This window comes from Panicum virgatum, chromosome 8K, assembly GCF_016808335.1.
Source record: "Panicum virgatum strain AP13 chromosome 8K, P.virgatum_v5, whole genome shotgun sequence".
In the NCBI taxonomy this organism is placed as follows: Eukaryota; Viridiplantae; Streptophyta; class Magnoliopsida; order Poales; family Poaceae; genus Panicum; species Panicum virgatum.
The window spans coordinates 33,258,759-33,283,233 of NC_053143.1; the positions used below are offsets into that span (position 1 = coordinate 33,258,759).

A 24,475-nucleotide genomic window follows, 5' to 3' on the forward strand; every position below is an offset into this window, starting at 1 on the left:
CGTGGGATGACTTGGTTTGCGGTGGACTACGGCGGGTTGCTTAGTCTCGCTCGGCGACTCCGGTGCAGTACATCGTCGGAAGACGGCGCGTACAACAACTTGGCTTGTTGGCATGACGGCGGAGGCTATGTGCACAAGTGGTGCAACAAGATGCTATCATCCAGCGAGCGCGACTCGGCTATTTGATAGGGTTCTTGGAAATGGAGCAGCACTGTTCATCATCCTAACGGCGACATAGTAAACAGGTTTGCGACTCGGAGTACTAAGGCAGATGTGGCGAGGCCCCCACGTGTGGTGTCTTCGGCGAGGCGACGAGCGAGGTGGAGTCCAACAGCAGATGTGGTGAGGCCCCCGCGCATTGTGTTTTTGTGGCAATGACTGCGAGGTAGCCTGCGTTTGGTCCGGATCCGGTGGTTTTTCACCTTGTCGGGTGGTGTGTGGTGCTGCAGCAGCACTACGGCGATGGGTTCCGCATGGCGGTGGCCTTCTCGGTGAGGTGCGGTCTGTTTCTCTCATTTCCCTATCGGCGCGGGGCCATACCCAACGACAACTTCAGGAGATGGATAAGGTTATTAGCCGTGGTGGCTAGGCGGCTTTTGTTCTACCTCCGTTTTCTAGCGGAGTGGTCTCGTCTATGTCGATGTCTCAATCCGACCGACTAGAGTTGTCTCATGGAGACAAGTTGTGTGGCTTGCGTCGATGTCCCAATCCGATCAGCCAGAGTTTGTTTGAGTTAAGTTGTGTTCGGCACGTGGTGATGTCCCAATCCAACCCGCCTATTTTGTTCTTGTGACTTTTTCTCTTTTTTCCTGGTTATGACCTATAACCTTGTATTTTTTTTCCCGCTATATCAATAGAAATGCACTCGTGGAGTGTTCGTTCAAAAAACAGCAAGACACAGCCTATAGCTAGGTCGGTCTTCCACTACGTCTGATCAGCCTGTCACTACTCACTAGCATGAAAGCAAGATCGAGTACTGCATTTTGAAAGCTAAGCAAAGAGTTCGGGCGCTGGGACGACTTATTTGCATGATACTATGGTGGATACGAAAATGTGACCCAATTTAGTCAGCAAGACTGCATCTGAGTTCTGACGTATATGCCTATCAGAACGAAGGACTGAAGCATTCTTATTTGGCCACCTATACAAGCTAAGTAAGCCCATGCAATTAACTGGCCACCGCAACAAATTTCCTCAAAAGCTAAACAAATCATTCACCATTCATCTCATACAAACGCAACTCACAGAACGGGATCAGAAATCAACAAAGCACACACAAGGCACTGACGATAATATTAGTACTTTAGTAGCACCACACTCAAGGAAGTGTCATATCACACATACATAAGCATATGCAGTGAAACAACTGACAAGTTTTGTTCCAAGAGGGTCGAAATCCACGATTAAACTAGCGATAACTGTTTAGCAATAATACTAATATATTAAGTCTAACAGAAGACAGCCAGGCAGTCACATTCATGAGCCTCCCGATGCAACACCAGATATTTTTTAAACCATCAGGAACCTGCCAAGAGAACTTGCATTAGACCATGTCACAGTGTGAGCATAGCTGATTAACACAAACGATAAATGTTAATAGGAGGGGCGTAATTGAACAATTTACTGACCACGACCATGTCCAAAAGAACACATTCCACAGAACTCTACTGGTTCTTGCTACCACCTGTGGATAGAGATAAGAAATTGGAGTTGGGGACAGTGGTCAGTACTTCAGTAGGTTATATGATTATGACATTCTGGTCAAGTTTAAAAGCAAATTGAGAGAATTTAGTTTTCAGGGCACATACCTAGCATTGAAGACTTCAGAAAATCCTCATCTGCAGGGAACAGCTGCAGATTCTTGGACTTCAGCAAGAACCCAACAGCACCATCCTGGAAGTCCAGTAAGCTTCCAAATTTTATGAGTTCAGCAAGCGAAGGGATCTGATCTGCCATTTCAAAGAGCACTCCTTTAGATATCTCATCTGCAAAGTAGGTTGCAAACTTAATCTTCTCTTCATAGCTGGATTCACCATCGCTGCTCTGCATATACAGCTTAGAATTCTCCCTTTCCCACCGAATCATTCGGCAGGCCTTCACCTCCACAACCTCTCCAGATGACAAGCATACACTATAGCCCACCGTGATAGGTTCATCAGTCTCTTGGACAGTCACATTCAGAAGGCAAGAAACCATCCCCTGCCTCTCTTCAGCAGGAATGTCGAGAGCAGGATCAGCAAGGTATGCGATAATTATCTGTAGCAAGCCAACCTTAATCACCTTGCTCGAATCAACTGTTCTGAAACGGCCATTCTCTAAGGTCAAAGAATCATTCTTCGTGATTGCTTTGGATATTCTCTGAACACCAATGCTACTATAGATTCTGTTAAGTCTTGCTTGAGACATGGATGGTGGGGTGGAAGAAGGATACCAGATGAAAAGCGATTGATGATGAAGCTTGTTGAACAAATCTGCAAGCAATAGATCATCAGGAACGAACACATTCTCCTTGTTTTGTAAAATGATCTTGCCATTGGTACATACTGGAACCTTGACACAACCAGAAAGAAGTTCCTCTGTTTTTTTCGTCCAGTTAATTGCAATAAACTTCCAGAAAGCAAAGCAATCAGACATAGTGAGCATGTGAACTGAGTTCTCCCATGTGGCCCATAATTTGCAATAGTCTTGAGAACAAGGTCCATGCCTCACATCGAAAGTGATTGAAAAGAAGTCAAGCAACTCCCTGTCATAATATTTGTCCAGAATATGTAGCTGCAGGCTAAAAAGATTGTTCTTATCATAAAGAACACAGCTTCTTGAGCTCACCCATTCTCCGCCCTCTGTTTCCTTTGGTATCCAAATCCAATCGCTGGTGTTGTTGTCAGGCTTCCAATTATGCTTCATCAAGTACATGTAGATCCGGGAAATAGTAGTTCTATCCTTGTGGCTTCTGAGATGACGAGCAATAAGATCTTGTCCACAATTAACATCAATGATCACTCCAATTTTCGCAAGGGCATCTTTGAATGAGGCTATCTCTGAACCATAGAATGCTTCGTCGATGAAAGGGCCATCTTCCATGCACAGAGAAGACTGTTTCGCATCAAATAGGATACATTCATCAGGACATTTGTAGCCCATGGATGTCTTCAACCACTCCTTGCAAATCTTGTCCTGAAAGCCCTTAGGAGGTCCAGTTGTAGAGGCAAAGTAGTTCTTGATGCACTCAAGCAATGACAAGATGGTATCTTTGGACATGATGGAAGGATCATCACGAATGCTGAGGCCACCAATGACAAATCTAGCACCACATTTCACTTCAACAGTAACACCCAACTCCCTAAGCTCATCTTTATAACCGTATATATCCTTTCCTAAACCATGAGAAGAGTCACCATCATCAATGAATGGTAATATTGCCACAGGAGATAAATATTGCCATGCATGATCAAATACGATTGCATCTGAGGGAGATTTGAACCCTAGTGATGTGTGTAGTCACTTCTCGCTGCGCATGCAGTTGAAAAGCTCAACAGGAAGTGGGCTGTGTGTTCTCAGCTGCCCATAAGATTTTAGTACAGCAAGGACATTAGGCTTTGTAAGTGATGACATGGATACCATTTGCTTGTAAACCTGAGCTATAGCCTTTGATGCCTCCTCAAATCGTGTTATCAAACCAGTTTTCTTCAACTCGTCTTGGTATGAACTGATGACACTCCCATAAAATCCTAAATCAATTATGGGAACTCCTTCAAAAATCTTCACAAGGCACTCCCATTCAGGATCCACAAGAAAACACGCATTAGGAGCACGAAATCCCACATTAGTCCTCACCCATTTCAAATCTTTGAGCTTCCTTATAAAATCTTCACATGAACCCACATAGCGGATGCATTTGAGGATTAATACAGTAGCCTCAGGGGTAATAGCAGCAGAATTGAACTTGAAGTTGTCAATAACAAGCTGGTAATTTTGTTTGAACCCAACAATAACACCAAGCAACACCAGCTCTGGTTTGTAGTCATGAATTGCCTCGCCATAGAACTGGACATCAAGGAATGGTTGGTTACTAATACATGATGCCACATTCCAATCTGAGTCACGGATGATACAATCAGAAGGACGCCTGTAGCCAAGAGTGCTCTTCATCCAACATCCACCTTTAACACTGTCGATCAGTTCACTTGGAGATAGAACCTTCTCTCGTAAAAACCGAATGAGCCGAAGCAGCGAGTACACATTCTCTTTGGTCAATTCATTGATTGCAGCCATAGACATGAGGCGGCTTCCAATGTAAGCTGATGCCTCCTGAAATTCAAATCTCACCCCAATAGCCTTGAGTTCCTGTTTGTACATATGCAGCTTGTTTCGATAGAATTGTTGGTCAATCATTGGTATATCAACAAAGGAAGACACACTTTGCAAAAGGCTTCCCCAGTTAGCACTAGACAGAAATGATTCATTTGGTGGCTTGTACCCTACTGACGTTTTTAGCCAACTTCCTTCTTTTACACAAGCCAGGAACTGATCTGGTAATCTTACACCATTTGAATCGATATTCCGTATCCATTCCAGTAGCAAGAATGCATTATCCACTGTGAGAGGCGATGATACAGTAGGGAAGCTGGCATTTGGCGGGTTTATGAATGGGACATCTGAGGCATGCAGATGTGTCTTGAGGAATTCCAATGGCTGATCCTCAGATGTGTTGTTCCCAGCAAAATGGCCTGCTGACTTGTAATTTGCTGACAATTCAATATAGCCATCATTCCTCCATGGGTTTGTACCCAGCAAACCAACCCATTTGCTACCCTTGGCGGGAACAATAATGCTATTTCTCTTCTTCACAACACTGCCATAGCTGTCAATTACCGGCATGACATGGCATAGCTCTGATAAGTTGTAGCTCTCTATGTGTTCCATCTTTAGTGAGGGGTACAGAAAGTGTGCGAAAGCAATAAGAGGTCTCCAATCATTACCCAAAGAACCAACAACAGTCAACCCATAACTGTAGACAGAGACAACCTCCACTTTTGCATGGTTCTGAAGCCAGTTTTCCACTATCGTCTTCTGTGAGAAAGCTTCAAGAGCAATCTGTGTGCTGGGATGGAGAAAGAACCGATTAGCAGATGGAAACTCCTTGTTCCAGCTGATTAACCATGATCTGTACGTCCTGTCAGATGCAATGCACAACCTATCATCCCACTGACTAGCTCTATTTATGCTCCAAAACAAGAGAACACCATTTCTATCAACATATCTCAGTAGGGGAATTGACATCATGTTTGTACCTAAGAAACAGTTTTGCCAATTATTGGCAACAAAATATATAATTTCCAGGTAAAGCTGTTCATGTGCCTCCTTGACAAGATTAGAACCTTCAATGCATTTTGCATACCATTCAATGCTCACACTTTTGACACCCATAAATTCAAGCACACTGTTGTATGTACTCTCGTCAAAATGAGAACTAAGAATGTAGGTTCCATGAGTAGACAGATTCTTCAAGTCCATTCCACATTCCCGTGCTTTGCCAAGGATTGTCCAAAAAGGCTGGCTTCAGCCGTGCAACTTCACTCGGCTTGCAGAATATCTTTTGTGAAGCATAAGACTCACAAGGAACTATATCCTCAGCAAGAACCTTATTCTTGATGCCAGTCCTAACAGGCTCAAGTAGTGGGATCTATGCAGAATTGACAGGTAGCAAGTTGAACATAGATGGCAGAGACATAGCTGGTGCGTCAGCTCTTGACTTCACAAGTGTTGCAAAAGCATTCATGAAAGCACATGGGACACACTCTAGGATTCCCTTGTTCCATGGACTGTCGAACAGTATTGCCTCCCTTGATGAGGCAAGGAGGAAGTCTGCCTGGATGATGAAGGGGAAGTTTGTTACCATCTCAGTAGGTGAGGGACCGAAAGGGCGACCAGAGGGGGGTGAATGGGAGCCAATTCAAAAATTATCGCAATCTGAAATTTCGGCTTTGTCCCAAAGTGCACACCCAACCCTAGAGTCCTAGGCACAGCATGGGGTAGCTATAGAGAAGCTACACCAACACAAGAAGGCCCTAGGACCAAAAGAAAACGACCGCGGTAGCAACCACGAAAAGCAGCACAAGAAATAGCATGGTATAACTCACCGATTGATCCGACGCACTGATTTGAACAGCGTCGGTTCAACCGACGACCCTGCACCGGATGATCTGACAAAATCAACTCAAATCGTCGGTGCAGTTGTCCAGAGACGCCTCAAAACGTGCTTAACAAGCACCGGTTAAACCGACGCATGCAAAACCAAAGCACCGGTGCAGTTGTCCAGAGAGGCTCCAAAACAAAATGTGCTGAGCACCGGTTGAACCAACGTTAAGAAATTTGTATATGCCGGTTGAACGGGCAAAACAGTAAACTGAGAGGCTTCACCGAATGAACCGACGCACCACAACACAAGCGTCGGTTTAACTGGTGATAGGTAAAACCTCTGTTCGAGTCTAGAAACGAATTTTCCAGCCCGCGTTCTTCGGAAAACTTGATGATTGAGTGCCCAAATCACGTCCAAATCTCACCAAATTTTGTAGGCATGATCACAAAGGACTTGTGACCACATCCACGGAAGGAATCAACGAATCACTCCATGGATTGGGAGGAATCAACGAATTCCCGAGCAAGAACGGGGTTTTCTCAAGAACGCAAAAACTTCGATTCTAGGAGACTTGTGATTCCGGGGGGTTTAGAACTAGGCTAGAAGGATTTGAATCACTTCAAAGAGTCACGAAGTCATTAAGAACAATCCAATCATCTCGTGCTCAAGAATCGACAAAGGAAAATCGAATTCATCAAAAACAAAGCACAAAACATACGAGATTGACACGAATTCAAAACCCCAAAGGGCACAAGGAGAATTGGGCCTCCTTTCCCACACAATCTCAGTACAAAGTCTTCAAAAATCCATCCCTAAAGTCCTAATCCTAGAGAGGAGAGGGAGGAACAGAGAGGAGGAGGAGGTGGCGCCGGGGAAGGAGATGGAGGTGGCGGCTGTGGTCTTTTTCCAGGCGCAACGTGAGAGAGAGAGGGAGGGGGGTATTTATGGTGCCCACGCAGGGGTCCAAAATACCCTCAGACTCAGACTAGAAACTAAACGCCCATAGGGGCTAAACCGGAAATAGATACAAGGACCCATCCGATGGTCGAAGTTCTTTCCTCGAGTCAAAGTCTTCTCCGCGATGCCGTCATGTAGATGAAGATCCGGTCCGCGGTTTTGGAGGGTCCGCGAAACCCAGGTAGGTTGCCAGTTTTGAGAAAACCGCCAAAACTCCACGCGCGGGAAGATTACTGCCTCCACCCCGTGGCCTTAGACGCCGTTCCCGCCTCGGCCTTCTGACGGCCCTAGACGCCGCCCGACGCCCGTCACCTCCTCGCCCACAGCGAGGCCCTAGACGCCGTCGACGCCTGTTCCTCCGCCAGTCCCGAGACCGACGCCCGTGCCTCCACGACTTGGCGTCTTCAACAGCCGTCCGCCAGCTTGGTTTTGTGGCGCAAACCAAGAAACCCGCCTTCCGACGCTACTTGCGCCCTCGATCCAGGAGTGGACGCCACAGCTGCCGCCCGGCCTGAGCTCCGGTGCCGGCTGCCCTCCACCGTCGTCCACCGCACGGTCCATCGGCCACAGCACCTCCACGGTAGCTCTCCGTCGACACTTGACGCCCGTGTACCTGCAACCAAAGACCAAGCACATGATCACACCGCACGGTTGATAATTCAGTCATCATAGCCAGGAGAAGGTACTCAACATTCCTCAATCTCCCCCTTGATGAGTGCATTGTCAACACATCACAATCGAACCAAAACGAACTAAGAGAGAAGCAAAAACAGAGAAGAACAAAGAAGCAAGAGAGAACTTGAACAAGTGACAAAAGCTCGAAAGAAGCAAGAACAAGTCACTTGACCAAGCAAATATCGATTCCCTAAGACAAGGGCAACGGCTCGACGCAATCGATCAAACACAAACATGACTCCTCAAAGACAGAGGCAGGGCTCGACATAGTCATGCAGAAGTGACGAGGAAATGGGTAAATCAGGAGCCAAACAAAGTACCAAACAAAGTAGAAAACTCCCCTAAAATGCATTTCTCCCTCACACGTGCAACTCTTACCACATGTATGCACTCTCAAAAACCTGTGCACAACAAGTTTTTGGAACTCTCAAAAATCAAACAATTCTCCCCTTGTTCGATCACTAAACTTCTCCCCCTTGTTGGCACATGCACACATCAAGGCTAAATAGAACGAAAGCTCCCCCTGATCATATGCTATGCAATGAATGCAATGAAGGAGGTGTAAGTGAAAGCGTTCAGGGATACAAGGATATGAGCAACATCTAGTCACAAGCACGTGTGCATCCATAAACAAGACCTGCATGTAGCTCAACATGGTATATCAAATCAGTCTAGAGCTAGGCAAGTTCAGTTTAGAGGAAATAAAAGCATCACCCATGATCTAGCACTAACAAGTAGGGAATGGAAATCAGTGCTAACAAACTCATACATGTGATCCAATTTCAGCCAAAACATGTTGTAAACATTCATTTTGCAATCAAATCAAATCAAGCAATTTTTAATGCCAGGGGTTGAAAGCTTGTCATGCTTTACTTAGCAACGAGGCCAAGCCTATACCAAGGGCAATCAGAAGCTTAAGACACTCATTTCAGTCATGCACAGCCTTGCCTGGGTTCTCACAAGTGCAAAGTGAGCCGTCCTGAAAGCTCGATCAGTGCGACAAGCAATCCCACCTGAATCTTTTCATTCCATGGCAAGCATGATTTAAGCAATTTTAGAGCATGTCTAGAAGAATTACTGAACGAAAGGCGACACTAGCATGAGTAAGATAGCAAAGCATATCAACACGCCCTAACATGCTAGTAGCCAAGACAGGGTAACCATGTTTTCAAATTTTCAAAACAAAATAGCTTAACTCAGATGATGTCATATACACAGTGGAGCAAGCTATTCATGATCGCATTTATAAGCTCACATTAGCAAGCACTAGGAGATCATAGCAATGTATACAAGAATGCTAGTGCAAGTGAGGCAATGCAAAATGCAGAAATGTACAATGTATATACACAAACCAACTACCACACCTAGAAAACGAAGAGAAGAGCAAACAAAACCTACAAAGCTAACCAAAGAAAAGTCAGCTATCAAAAAGGGTAACAAACCCCAAGCTCCCCTCGCAAGCGAGCAAAGGTGTCCTTGCTCAAGTGGTTTGGTGAGGATATCTGCAGTTTGCCTCTCTGAAGGGACATGGATCAAGTCTATGTGGCCTCTCTCATGGTTATCTCGCAGGAAATGGAACCAAAAATTTATGTGTTTGGTTCTGGAGTGTAGGACAGGGTTCTTTGCAATGCTAATGGTGGACATGTTGTCTACAAAGATGGGAACCCTACCAAAACTCAATCCATAATTCTGCAAGGTTTGTTTCATTCAAAGGATTTGGGAGAAACAGCTAGCAGCGGCAACATACTCAGCTTCTGTGGAAGAAAGCGCTACGCTAGCCTGCTTGCGGGAGGACCAAGACACCAAAGATGTCCCGAGAAATTGACAAGTGTCGGATGTCAACTTGTGATCCAACCGACACCCACCGAAATCGGCATCAGAAAAGCCAACCAAAACCAGAGAAGAATCCGCAGAGTACCAAAGACCAAACTTAGGGGTGAATTTCAGATACCTGAATATGCGTTTCACCACCTGCCTATGTGAGGTGCGCGGCGAAACCTGATACCGCGCACAGAGGCCGACGCCGAACTGAATGTCCGGCCGCGTCGCCGTCAGGTACAGGAGGGAGCCGATCATGCTCCTGTACTCCTTCTGGTCCACCGCCTCGCCGTCCAAGTCCTCATCAAGCGCCGTCGATGTGCTGATCGGAGTCGGTTGAGGAGACAAGTCACTCATGTCGAACTTCCGCAGAAAGTCCCTTGTGTACTTGGCTTGATGGACAAACGTGCCCTGGGAAGTTTGCTTGATCTGCAGCCCGAGGAAGAAATGCAGCTCACCCATCATACTCATCTCGAACTCCCTGGACATCTGCTCAGAAAACTTGGAGACAAGAGTGTGAGAAGAGCCACCAAAGATAATATCATCCACGTATATCTGAACTAATAGAAAATCAGTGCCAGACCGCATGAGGAACAAAGTTTTATCCACACATCCCATTTTAAAACCTTGAGCCAGCAAAAATATTTTCAGTCTATCATACCAAGCTCTAGGTGCCTGTTTCAAACCATAAAGTGCTTTCTGAAGTTTATAAACACGGTTTGGAAACTTGGGATTTTTGAAATTAGAGGTTTGTTTCACATAAACCTCTTCTTTGATAAAACCATTTAAGAAGATAGATTTAACGTCCATTTGGAAAACTTTAAAACCCTTAGAAGCAGCAAATGCAAGAAAAATTCGAATCGCTTCCAAACGAGCAACTGGGGCAAAAGTTTCCTCAAAATCAATTCCTTTTTTTTGGCAAAACCCCTGGGCAACAAGACGAGCCTTGTTTCGAACAACCAACCCATCCTCCCCCTGCTTGTTTTTGAAAACCCACTTCGTTCCGATGGGATTACAAGCAGGTGGAGGCTCGACTAAAACCCAAACTTGGTTTCTTTCAAAATTTTCGAGTTCCTCATGCATGACATTGACCCAATTAGAATCAAAAAGAGCGTGCCCAATATCTTTGGGCTCAAAAGAGGCAACAAACGCTGAATGAGCAAAGCCAGCAATACTTGTTATCTTGGACCTTGTGACTCGCTCGTTGAGATCACCTAGCATCTGTTGAGGTGGATGACGACGCTGGATGTGTCGCGGTGCTTCCCGTGTCGAAGTCGCCTCCTCAACCAAACCTGGTGTCTCCTCTGGTGCAGCTGGTGCAGGCCGAGTCACCTGCTCGATCGGCCCCCGAGAAGTAGATGTAGTCGGGTCGGGGCCGTCGTCATCATCCGAGCTCGTGGCGGAGGCGGCCAGGTCCACAGCACGCGTGGTAGCCTCAACATCACCCTCCGCAGCTTCTTCCTCCTCATCTTCAAAGATGGGAGTGCCGAGCTCATCATCTCCTGCAACCTCAAAGACAGAAGAATTGCATGCTGCAGTCTTGTCGAAGGTGACTTCACATATCTCTCTGACGATGTTAGTATCAATAATCAGCACACAGTAAGCCCTAGAGTGAGAAGCATAACCGATAAAAATGCCGTCAAACGAGCTAGACTCAAACTTATCAAGATTTCCTTTCTTTAGCACAAAGCACTGGCAACCGAAAACTCTGAGATGGTCAACACGGGGCTGGCGTCCAAATTGTAATTCATAAGAAGTCTTGTGCATGAAAGCACGCAAGAAAATACGATTGGACACATAACAAGCGGTGTTAACCGCCTTAGCCCAGTGCTTTCGAGGAGTCCTATGCTCATCAAGCATCGTCCTCGCCATCTCAACCAATGTACGATTCTTCCGTTCTACAACCCCATTCTGCTGTGGAGTGTAGGGGGAAGAATACAGGTGTTCAAGACCTTGATCACTGCAAAAGGTGTCAAAACGAGCATTTTTGAATTCTGTGCCATTGTCACTGCGGATCGCTCTCATGGCCTGGGGTAACTCATTCTTCAACCTCAAGATCAAGTCTCGAACAAACTCGAAAGTCTCATCCTTGGTCATCATGAAAAAGACCCAAGAATAGCGAGAAAAGTCATCCACGATCACAAGAACGTACCACTTCCCACCAACAGACATCACCCGAGAAGGACCAACAGTGTCCATATGTAACAACACTCCAGGGTGAGTGGTCATCACCTGATTAACAGGCGGATGGGAGGTGGCAACCATCTTCCCATGGCGACACGGATGGCAAACAAGATCCTTCTCAAACTTCAATTTGGGCAATCCTCGGATCAGGCCAAGTGAGCTGAGTCTCGACAACAAGTCAAAGCTCAAATGTCCAAGTCTCCTATGCCACTTCCACAGATCAGAAGAAGAACCAGCCAACAAGCAGCGAGAAGGACCAAAAGGAGTTCCAGAGAAATCGACCAAGAAAACTCGGTCACGAGGAACGATCTGGCAAACCAGGTCTCCTCTGGAATCCAAAACACAAGAAAAACCCTCCTTGAAGCGAATTTCAAACCCCTCATTAAGAAGTTGCGAAACAGAGAGTAAATTAAAGCCAGGATTCGAAACCAGAGCAACCTCTCTCAGGGTGAAGCTATCAGAAACTCTAACAGCGCCAACACCACGTACCTTGCCCTTACCATTATCCCCAAATATGATGTATTCTTTGTGGCGCGTTGGGGTGAGGCTGGAGAACCATTTGTCATTCCCGGTCATGTGGCGCAAACAACCGGAGTCCATGATCCACCTGTTTTCCAAGCCTCCAACCTGCACATCAGTAGTGAGACAAAGAGTGAGCAAATGTCTCAACACTGGGGTTAGCAAAGTGAGAAGCAAACCAGTGTCGAGCCATTTGCTCTACAGAAGGGTTAGCAAAATCAGGTAAAGCGTATCCCCTGTCCCGTCTACTGCGAGGCTGGCGACCACCACCGTGAGGAAAGTGTGGTGCATCGTACCCTCCTCCAAAGCCTCGGTCCCGTGGTCCATAGCCGTACTGAGGACGGCCAGGAGCACGACCGGCAAAGCGACCACCCGCTGGAGCACGGTAACCACCACCGTCTCCCTGTCCTCCACCTACACGGTGCGCCCTAGCATCTTGCCTACCACCACGCTGAGGAGGACCATGCACCCGGGCAGAGTACATGTCCAAGTTGCGTCTCTCCTGCTCATGCCTCACAGCCCGCTTTCTCCTGAAGCAAAACTCCTCCAGGTGACCGTATCTGTCACAGTGCTACCTCACCTTTCTCTTAGGAAGTGGAGGCCCCGCCTTTGGACGGGGAGGAGCAGCCCCCTTCTTCTTCTGGGCAACCTGGGCTGTGGCAGCAGTGAGCATATCGAAGGGATTCCACAGCTCATTGGGCTTTGGAACCCAAACCTGCTTCTGTGGAGGTGCCTTTTGTGGTTCCTTCAACACACCATCCATGGGGTAAACAAGCGAAGGCTGCGTGCTCGTAATAGCCGTGTTTAGAGCACTAGAAATCCCAGCAGCCTTGCCTATCTTACCGTACAACTTGTCATAGTCTGACTTCGTGTAGGTGTACCCGACCCCAAACCCATCACCACGCTTAAACTGCTTGATCATCATGCCCAACTGCGGCTCACTAGTAGAAACCCAACTAAGAATCGCCCTAAGATATGTGTTCTCATTCTCCAAGTTGACTTTCTCTACCGTAAGATTATCCAAATCAGAAATCAGATCAAGGAAAACATGACAATCAATAGGTGGGCTAGACTCCACGACCTTAGTGTTCCCAAAAGACTTAATCAAGGCGTTCTTCTCATCTAGCTCCGACCTAAGCATGGGACAAAGCTTACAAGCACCAAGCAGAGCAGGCCTAGATCTAAGCTCCTCTAGTTCACACACAACAGTAGCAAACTTAGACTGCAAAGAAGCTAGATCAGACTTAAAGATAGGACATTCATCATATTCAAGTACATCAATAAAAATGGGAGCGTCCTTGACAAGTTCAAGCTCATGCTTGGCCTTGGCTAGCTCATGAGACACGTCAGCAAGCGAAGTCTTAGCAACATCTAAGTTCGCAACGTTCTCATCATGCTTGGCACGGAGAGCAACAAGATCATTCATGTGAGATATGCAGCCAGTGCACTCATCCTCACCAGATTTCTCTCTAGCTCAAGCCAGCTCAGCCCTAAGCTTCCTACGCTCTCTAGCTGCTTCCTTAAGCAGCCTCTTCTGATTGTCAAGAGTAGCGTACAACTCCCTAACCTCCGTATCAAACAGGTCGATAGTGGAGTTTACCTCTGAATCACTCTCGGATCCAGGAGAAGAGTCGTCGTGCGTCGGTGTAGCATGCCCACCTGGAGACGCACGGGCACCATTGGCCTCTCCCGCCATGGTGCAGAAACCCTTGCGCCGACCGGCCGCCAAGCAAAGGCCGATGAAGCCGGTGGCATCCTTGTCCCGCTTCTTCTTCTTCTTGTCATCGTCGTCGGAGGTCAGTGAAGAAGAGCCGTCGGTGTCGGAGCTATTGTCGAGGTCGCTGAGCTGTGCCAAGAAAGCTTTCTCACGCTTCTTGGCCATGTACTGGAAGCATTTCTTGAGCGACTCCTTGTCGAACCGTCCGCCCCGGTCACGACTGCGGTGCTTGTGGCGCCGACGCTCCTTGTTGGAGCCTCCCTCGTTGTGGTCGCGGTGGCGGTAGTAGTCGGGGTTGTTGTTCTGGCCACCGCCGGACTTCTTGGGGCAATCGGCGATGAAGTGGTTCGGATCGCCGCAGTGGTAGTACCCAGGGTTCTTCCGCCTCTGCCGGTTGTGGTAGACACGCTGGAACTTGCTGATGAGGAGGCACAAGTTGTCGTCGTCCAGCGTCTCTAACTGCTCATCTGTCACAAAAGGCAACGAGGCAAGAAAAAAGCCAAGAGCAAAGTTAGCGTTAGAGCTCGATCCACCTGGTCCAGTCACAAGAGCGATGCTCTTGGAAGGAGGGGTACCATTGAGCTTGGCTCGTGTCTGATTATCCACTTCAGTGGCCTTGAGCTTGCTGAATAGCTCATTCACGGTCAGAGTCTCATAGCCTGCAGACTCGATGATCGTGTTTACCTTGAGATCCCACATAGAGCTTTCAAGTGCGTAGAGCAACTTGAGAGCCTTCTCATGCTCTGTGTAGTCAAGGGCATCAGCAGATCTGTTCGCACTGACTTTGTTCACAATCGATTGAAACCGACTGAACATGTCGCCAAAGCTCTCACCCGGCCCCTGTGTGAAGTTCTCATATTCATGCCGGTGAGTCTCGAACAGCCTAACCTTGACCTGAGGTGTGCCCTCGTGGTAGTTCTCAAGGCACGTCCAAACCTTGTGGGCTTTCTAAAAATCCTGGACGCGTGAGAACTCCGCACGAGAAACGCCAGCGAACAAGGCATTGACAGCCTTGGCATTGACCTCGTGCTCGGATACCTGAAGAGGAGTGGTCCGAACGACAACCACCTCGTAAGCCTGGTTCTTGGTGATATCCCAAACCTCGGCTCCCATGCTTTGCAAGAAAGCTCGCATGCGGACCTTCCAATAAGCATAGTCCTCGCCGGTAAACACAGGGATTTTACCAAGACTCGCCATGGTTGCCAAGTGGTTTTCGAACCAGTTAAGGTACTGAAAACCTCAACCTTGCTCTGATACCAATTGAGGGACCGAAAGGGCGACCAGAGGGGGGGTGAATGAGAACCGATTCAAAAATTATCGCAATCTGAAATTTTGGTTTTGTCCCAAAGTGCACACCCAACCCTAGTGTCCTAGGCACAGCGTGGAGTAGCTATAGAGAAGCTACACCAACACAAGAAGGCCCTAGGACCAAAAGAAAATGACCGCGGAAGCAACCACGAAAAGCAGCACAAGAAACAACACGATATAACTCACCGATTGATACGACACACTGATTTGAACAGCGTTGGTTCAACCGACGACCCTGCACCGGATGATCCGACAAAATCAACTCAAATCGTCGGTGCCGTTGTCCAGAGATGCCTCAAAACATGCTTAACAAGCCCCGGTTAAACAGACGCATGCAAAACCAAAGCACCGGTGCAATTGTCCAGAGAGGCTCCAAAACAAAATGTGCTGAGCACCGGTTGAACCGACGTTAAGAAATTTGTATACGCCGGTTGAACGGGCAAAACAGTAAACTGAGAGGCTTCACCGGTTGAACCAATGCATATGAAACTGATGCACCGGTGCAACTAAGCAGCAAGGCCAAAAACCCTAACCCACGAAGAACATACTCACCGGTTGAACTGACGCACCACAACACAAGCGTCAGTTTAATCGGTGATAGGTAAAACCTCTGTTCGAGTCTAGAAACGATTTTTTCAGCCCGCGTTCTTCAGAAAACGTGATGATTGAGTGCCCAAATCAAGTCCAAATCTCACCAAATTTTGTAGGCATGATCACAAAGGACTTGTGACCACATCCACGGAAGGAATCAACGGATTACTCCATGGATTGGGAGGAATCGAGGAATTCCCGAGCAAGAACGGGATTTTCTCAAGAACGCAAAAACTTCGATTCTAGGAGACTCGTGATTCCGGGGAGTTTAGCACTAGGCTAGAAGGATTTGAATCACTTCAAAGAGTCACGAAGTCATTAAGAACAATCCAATCATCTCGTGCTCAAGAATCGACAAAGGAAAATCGAATTCATCCAAAACAAAGCACAAAACGTACGAGATTGACACGAATTCAAAACCCCAAAGGGCACAAGGAGGATTGGACCTCCTTTCCCACACAACCTCAGTACAAAGTCTTCAAAAATCCATCCCTAATGTCCTAATCCTAGAGAGGAGAGGGAGGAACAGAGAGGAGGAGGTGGCGCCAGGGAAGGAGATGGAGGTGGCGGCTGTGGTCTTTTTCCAGGCGCAACGTGAGAGAGAGAGGGAGGGGGGGTATTTATGGTGCCCACGCAGGGGTCCAAAATACCCTCAGACTCAGACTAGAAACTAAACGCTCATAGGGGCTAAACCGGAAATAGATACAAGGACTCATCCGACGGTCGAGGTTCTTTCTTTGAGTCGAAGTCTTCTCCGCGATGCCGTCATGTGGATGAAGATCCGGTCTGCGGTTTTGGAGGGTCCGCGAAACCCGGGTAGGTTGCCAGTTTTGAGAAAACCGCCAAAACTCCACGTGCGGGAAGATTCCCGCCTCCACGCCGTGGCCCTAGACACCGTTCCCGCCTCGGCCTTCTGACGGCCCTAGACGCCGCCCGACGCCCGTCACCTCCTCGCGCCACAGCGAGGCCCTAGACGCCGTCGACGCCCGTTCCTCCGCCAGTCCCGAGACCGACGCCCGTGCCTCCACGACTTGGCATCTTCAACCGCCGTCCGCCAGCTTGGTTTTGTGGCGCAAACCAAGAAACCCGCCTTCCGTCGCTGCTTGCGCCCTCGATCTAGGAGTGGACGCGACAGCCGCCGCCCGGCCTAAGCTCCAGTCCCGGCTGCCCTTCACCGTCGTCCACCGCACGGTCCATCGGCCACAGCACCTCCACGGTAGCTCTCCGTCGACACTTGACGCCCGTGTACCTGCAACCAAAGACCAAGCACATGATCACACTGCACGGTTGACAATTCACTCATCACAGCCAGGAGATGGTACTCAACATTCCTCGGTAGGGAGAAAAGCACAGACTCCAGGTGATAGCTGGTTCCCACGGGACAGACGGTGGCCATGTGGGAAGGCCAGGGTTATCACCCATTCATCGATTTCAGCACGTTTGTCAACTCTGTTCTCTGGCTTGACTGGGAATTTCTGCCTCCACATATAGTAACCACATTCTTCTTCTTTACCACTCTCTTCAGCTGACAAGTGGAGTGTATAAGACTCTGCATGCATATTCTTCCTAGCTTGGTAATTCCTTTCACTGGAAATTGAGATCTCACTAACAGTGCTACTGTTTGGATCAGAGTTATCCTCTCGGACCGAAAGCTTCCTGATCTTTGACAGGAAGAGTAGCATTTCAGGATGCATGCTTGACAGTTGCTTCTTCACCACATCAACTTTCTCACTCTTTAACGGTAAGATGATGGTGGTTGTAGGTAGGATTTTGGAGCATCCATATATGGTTTTGATGTCTGAAAAGCTTGGCATGGATTCCACCCATTCAGGGACAATGTATCCAATGTTGCATTCAGCACATGGTTTCTCATTGAATTTGATCTGGTAGCCGTTACTGAATATATGCGGCTCACTTGATATCAGGAATACACTCTTGAACCCAATGCCTGAATCAAAAGGCACAAAGAAAGAGATGCAGTGTGTGCTGTAACTCTTAGCAACGAATTCGGTGCATTGGGTCAACAGATATGGACAGAATACTGAACAGATTTTGACAGCTCAAACATGTTTGGGTATTTATCTATAAATCTGTATTGATTGCATGGATATAACTTTCCCATTTAAGCTAGCTCACTGGCAGGGTTAAAATAGTTCATCTAAACATGAAGCATAATATGAGCATGCACTCTTTTAAGAGGTAAGGAATAATTTCTTAAATTCATTTAGAACATTTATGTAGCAACTTGCTGCAGTAATCTATCCCAAATATATAGGTTAAGAATATTCATGCTAGGACCATAAAACAAAATACTTGCTAGGAATTATTGTATTCATCATGATCCATACTGAAATATTTATTAAAAGAACTTGCTTCAGTTCAACAGGATCCAATTGTGTCAGATTTTATACCAACAAGGAGCTCTTTGCCTCCACACGATACAGGCCACCCAAACAATCTTTAAGTAAAATGAATAAACTTCCAACATACTAACTTTTAAGTAGTACCCATACTTGGTCAGCGTCATATTCAGCAATCAACAAAAGTTCCAGCCATTTGAAATAAAAATTTTGTTTGAAACTTATCTGTTATCATATTGAACAATGGCATAAAAAAGTTATAAATAAATTTGCCTCCAGGAAAAGTAATTACTTTTTCTTATTGGTAAATAGGGAAAAGATTTATCTAATTATAACATATTTCCAACCATTTGGCAATATCATTTCATCTATATAATATCTCATAATTTTTGATAATGGCACAGAAGAGTTCCAACAAATTTTGCCTCTAAAAAGAATAACAAAAGATTGAATCAGCTATTAATATTTACCTTTCTCTCCGATGTAACCCTGATGCCTGTTTCCCTTTTTTGTTGATTTCCCAACACGACAGATGGAATCTATATTGGTTGCCGAGAATCCCTTCTCATTGTTGAAGATGAGCAAAGTTGAGCAAGCACCTGATCCGGTAATGTCCTTCGAAGTAATTAGAAACTCCAAAGAAGGAGCTACTCCAGAAGGGTATTCGTTATCTTCAGCGTTCTAATTTTTAGAAAGAAAGCATTAATATGAGAAGTAATAGTAAGACTCATCCACTAAGAAAGCATTTATATCCAGTAACAACTGCAAGCGTTAACAAGTCAGGTGGACTGATCATGGAAAATTGCACACTAAAAGAATTATTTTTTATTGGCTTCACAACTTCAGAGCGAATAAGCAGACCATGGCAACACGCATGTACATGCATTTTTATTCTAGGGGCTTCGACTGTCATTGAAGAAGAGGAATTGAGGGACCGAAGCCGGCGACCAGAGGGGGTGAATGGGAGCCGATCAAAATTTCTTCAAAATTTGAATCGTCGGCCTATATCCCGAAAATCACCCAAACCCTCAAGCGTTCTGACCAAAGTTTGGAATAGCTATGGAAGAGCTAAACCAACACAAAAGGCCTCGAACGAGCGAGCGAAACCACGAAGCAAATCGGAAGCGAAACGGGAAAACAACAGACTTCTCTGCCTGGACCGGTCTGACCGGTCGTGTCTGTCCAAAGGCGAGCAGACCGGTCTGACCGGTCATGCCTACCGGTCAGACCGGTGGCACCCAGAAAACCCCGAAAATTTTGATTCAAACGGTGAATCTCGACCAAACGATCACGAAAATCGATGAAACTTGGGGGATAGCTTCGCCCCTACCCCGTGAACATATCCCCAAGAGATCTCATCCTAAAGATCAAAGAAACTCGAGAATTCAAGGGGAGATCAAGAAGGATTGGGGTTTTCTCAAAAGCTCAAGAACTTCAATTCTGAAGCATTGGTGATTCCAGAGGGTTTGGCATGAGGCTAGAAGCACAGGAATCACTACAAAGAGCTCGAAGAACCGTCTCGATCATGTGCATCAAAATCAAAACGAAAATCCATCACAAAAGAGCACAAGAGGGACAGAATTGGATTGATTCAAAAGCCCAGAGGGCATGAGGAGGATAGGGCCTCCTTTCCCTATCAAATCAAACACAAAATCTCACAAATCCATGGACTAATTCTACTCTAAAGAGAAGAACAGAGGGAGGGAGACGCAGGGGCGGCGGCCTGGAGAATAGAGGAGTCCACGAACAGAATACAAAAGCCGCACTAAACCTAACACAAGTGAAGGGGTATTTATACCCACGGAACCGGTCAGACCGGTACGCTGGACCGGTCAGACCGATTGGTTAGACCGGTTAGACCGGTGCCAGGGACCGGTCAGACCGGTTGGCCTGCAGCACCCCTGTACACGATCTCATCCGACGACCGAAGTTCTTTCTTCGAAACGAAGTCTTATCCGCAATGCCGCCATCTTGATGAAGATCAGGTCCGCGGTTTTGGAGGGTCTGCGAAACCCGGGTAGGTGGCCGGTTTTGAGAAAACCGCCAAAACCTCACGCGCTGGAAGATTTCCGCCTCCACGCCGTGGCCCTAGACGCCGTTCCCGCCTCGGCCTTCTGACGGCCCTAGACGCCGCCCAACGCCCGTCACCTCCTCGCCCGCAGTGAGGCCCTAGACGCCGTCGACGCCCTTCGCCTCCGTCAGTCCCGAGACCGACGCCCGTGCCTCCACGACTTGGCGTCTTCGACCGCCGTCCGCCTCCTTGGTTTTGTGGTGCAAACCAAGAAACCCGCCTTCCGTCGCCGCTTGCGCCCTCGATTCAGGAGTGCACGCCACAGCTGTCGCCCGGTCCGAGCTCCGGTCCCGGCTGCCCTTCACCGCCGTCCACCGCACGGTCCATCGGCCACAGCACCTCCACGACAGCTCCCTGTCGACACTCGACGCCCGTGTACCTGCAATCCAAAGACCAAGCGCACGATCACACCGCACGGTTGACAATTCACTTATCACAAGCATGATAGAGTACTCAACATTCCTCAGGAATATATAATTTGAAATATTATTAAGGGACAATATAATATGTGAAGCAATAAATTGGGATCATAAGTCAGTAGTTAATGATAATATTGAAAAAATCTGAACAAAAATAACAAGGGCAATCCAGCTGAAATTGAACTCTGCTTAAGGGAACATCATTTGAACAAACAATACGCATTCCTGTAGCAAAATACACAATAGATCCATGCATGTTACATGCGCAAATGATAACAATAATAAGGACCAAAAAGAATATGACAAAATAAGTAATAATCACTATTATCACCTAAAGGCACACATAAGCTAACTAAGCAATCAATAACACTTCAGATTTGATCCATCATCCATGTAGACACTATGTTTCGTTTTACTACACTTTTCTGCCATTTGGTTCCTGACTCTTCATATGTAAGCGTAATGGGTTGCTTCCAGTGCTCGCGCCTGTAATAGGGGGAATGTGGCTCCATGTTCTGTTTCATGTTCAGATTCAACAGCATAATCTAGCCAGTGTTATTTTTTATTATCTTCAAGTACATGTTCATGTGATGCCAACTGAGCGTGGTCTTTATGTACTTGCAAACCTACAAAACCAGACATAGGCTACACCAATTTGAACCCTTTTTACTTTTGTTTTCCTAAATTAATAATGACATAACTTAATGGCAAGTATAACCCTATTTATGATGCATGAAGAGCATGGAAGAACATTTTGAATAAGTAACACAAACAAGCCACCCACCAAAACTTTATAAAATATTCTTTTAGTAAGGATGCTATCAGAACTTGCACATCCTAGGAATGATTTCATTGATTTTCGGTATGTGTATGCTCCAAAGAAATGGGCTAAAAGTGAAAAGAAGTAATGCAAGAAGATGATCTGTAATTATGTATGCATCTAGATTATGTAATCAGGAACTAGTTAGAAATTTAGGTTGCAGTGCCAAGGAATTTGTAGGTCTGCAAGAGAGGGAATTTCAGTCTACATTTTACAAAAAATTATAATACGAGCAAAACGCTAAGCAGCTTCAATTCTTTCTGCAAAAGGACATATCTAATAACAAAGAGCATGCACATAAACCGTTTGAGTTTCAGGTTTTGTTGAACAATGGAAGTAATCCTACAATTAAGAAGACATTTCTCAGCTGCAGTACAGCAGAAATACTGCACTTGTGTTATAGGTTATCATCTAATGAGTACAGATTAAATCTGGAGAATTGGAATATCTCCAAATCACGCACTGAACAGTGAAGATGCTTTTCGTGCTGCTAGTCAAATCATTGTTCCATCCCAAGGAGAAAGCTTTACAACAGGGGACAGGGCTTGCTCTGTTAATACTAGGTCACCGACAGGTGGGCCCTGGAGTTGCGGGGCCAACAGGTCAGCCACAGCACTGGTAACAGCACGTCCGCACGCCCAGTGGACTACGAAAAGCAGAGACCCCAAGGAAGCAGTCACTTCACATTAACACCGTATGCATGAAATGAGGCTAACCTACCAGAGAGAGATGACTAATCGAACACAAAATATACGCCCAAAAAGTATTTTCTTTTCTTGGGAAATCTGTAACAAGAGAGAAAATTGATGAACACAAAAAACTTTTCTTCTCAGATTTTATGTAATGACGCCAATGCACTTTGGGCGGAAAAAAGGGAAAAATTAGTACCAACATGAACACATAACAATCGAATTATTTTTTTTTCCTTTCGCGATGGATGAACAGAGTTCATTCAAACAGTTACACAAGAACAGCAAGAGGCCAAGAAACAAGATGTTCTGACCTGCACGAGCTCCATGAGGGAGTGGACGTCCTTGGAGTAGAGCTCCTGGCTGAGGTAGTTGACGGCCTGGTGCATGTCCTCCGCCAGCGGGTTCTGCTCGCCGCGCCCGATGAAGTAGCGGTCGCGTCGGATCCTCTCCACGTGCTCACGCGGCGACGGCGCCGGGGACGACGACATTTCGGCGGTTTCCACTGGGCTGAGAAGGGGAAGTGACGGTGTGGTGGTGACCGGTGCTTGGAGAGGAAAGGTCTTTTCTCGCTTTGTTTCCAGGCCACTCTTAAATAGCGACGGTAATGATACGGCCATCTCTTAGCTGCGAAGGAAAGTGATTCACTCCACATCGTAGGGTCCGGCCCCTTTCCGACCCAGGGCATTCTATCTTGTCTGCCAGTCGAAAGGACAACCAAAGCAGTGAAACATCGGCTATCTAAGCAAAGCACGCTTTAAACAAAAGCAGTCGAAAGATACATACGAGGAGCCATCGCAATGCGAACTCTGGTATGCTTCACTAGACCAGTCTCTCGTATGCATTGACATGTACGGGAAAAATTATTACGAGCTTGACTAGACCAGTCTCTCGTATGCATTGACTTGTATGGGAAAAATTATTACGAGTGGACGCACGGCGCTTTAAGACATCATGTTGCAAAGCTATTTCTACAAATTCAACATTAATTACTCATCATGTCCGGTGAAGCACTAAATTGCACTATTTTCAAAAATAAAACTAATTTCACTATATTTATCAAATAAATGTAAAAAAACTGAATAAATTCTTGGAATTACATTCAATATTTCTAAACCCTAATTATTTTGACAATTTTTACTTTGAGGCGAACACATCGTCCCACGCCATATGGGATGCAATAAACGTTAATAGCTTTGTTTCAGGCTCACTTTTTCTAAAACCATTGAAAAGTTAAAAAAAATTATCTCAAAACATGCATATATCGTTAACATTGACCTTGCGGTGATGACACTGCCATTTGGGGTCAACATTGATATCCCCGACATGGTGCGATATAAGGATGTAATGAAGGAGTACAACCTTGATCTGAATGGTGCCATCCTCACCTCGCTCAAAGGTGAGGATTTCTTCATTGGAGCAAAACACCGACGAATCAGCTCACACCACCTCAGCTTCAAATGGATCAAAGGGTCCACTAGAGCATGCAAACTGACATAAAACTGCCAGGAGACCGACCACGGTCTAGAGGGCCCACCTGCCAGCCACCTGGCCAAAGCTGAAGGCGGTGGGAGGACAAGCCAGGTCAGTCAAACCGAACATGGCACCTCTGCTCTCCTCCTTGCACGTGGTAGCTCCTCGTCACTCCTCTAAGGCAGTTGTGACTGCTTGCATCTATTTTGCCAGCCGACACTGCCTTACCAAGGCTATAAATATAAGGGGGGCTTCAAATAAAGACACACTTCAAGTTGCTCATTCTCAAGTTCCTCTCTTGCTTTAGTCCATAGGCTAGTCGAGTTTAGACTAAAGTAGCTTTTCTTCAGGTTCCCGAGGTCCGTAGGAATATTCAGTATAGCTTTAGCTCTTACCTCCTTTTTAATTATTGGATATTCTTAATAGTTATCTTCTAGATTTATATACTCGCATGGTTTATATTCTGCGATGTCAGATGTATGCTCCATGATTAGTTATACCTTGCAAGATTAGACGATTAAGTCTAAAGCTATGTAATCGGTTCCAATATTCGATTATTTGCTCTTGTATGATGTTTGTCGATCCGGAGGGTCAGAGCTCTGCGCGGGGTACAAGAGTGTCACTTATTAATGCAGGCATAGGGTCTGGGCTAGTCAAGTATTGCTGGATGTCACTTTATCCCACGGTTTGTAGAGGTAGGCGGCAGGTAGTAACAACCCTGTCCATCCTCTGTAA

General features: G+C 46.4%; 3 protein-coding genes across 3 annotated transcripts; all 3 read right to left on the reverse strand.

The window, feature by feature from the left end:
- Positions 1-1,261: 1,261 nt before the first annotated feature.
- LOC120644445 lies at positions 1,262-3,280 on the reverse strand. The gene is made up of 3 exons (XM_039921071.1): positions 1,809-3,280; positions 1,629-1,684; positions 1,262-1,525 (listed from the first exon to the last, which is right to left on the reverse strand). Exons 1-2 carry the CDS (start codon positions 3,256-3,258, stop codon positions 1,665-1,667), a joined length of 1,470 nt encoding a protein of 489 aa, XP_039777005.1. The 5' UTR covers positions 3,259-3,280; the 3' UTR covers positions 1,262-1,525; positions 1,629-1,664.
- A 218-nt stretch (positions 3,281-3,498) lies between these two features.
- LOC120645639 lies at positions 3,499-5,514 on the reverse strand. The gene has a single exon (XM_039922410.1). The coding sequence runs from the start codon at positions 5,512-5,514 to the stop codon at positions 3,499-3,501; it is 2,016 nt and encodes a 671-aa protein (XP_039778344.1).
- An 11,420-nt stretch (positions 5,515-16,934) lies between these two features.
- On the reverse strand, positions 16,935-22,827 carry LOC120644446 (protein NO VEIN-like). Its single transcript, XM_039921072.1, has 3 exons — positions 22,582-22,827; positions 18,739-18,949; positions 16,935-17,856 (listed from the first exon to the last, which is right to left on the reverse strand). The coding sequence occupies exons 1-3, from the start codon at positions 22,756-22,758 to the stop codon at positions 17,231-17,233; spliced, it is 1,014 nt and encodes a 337-aa protein (XP_039777006.1). The 5' UTR covers positions 22,759-22,827; the 3' UTR covers positions 16,935-17,230.
- Positions 22,828-24,475: the final 1,648 nt, after the last annotated feature.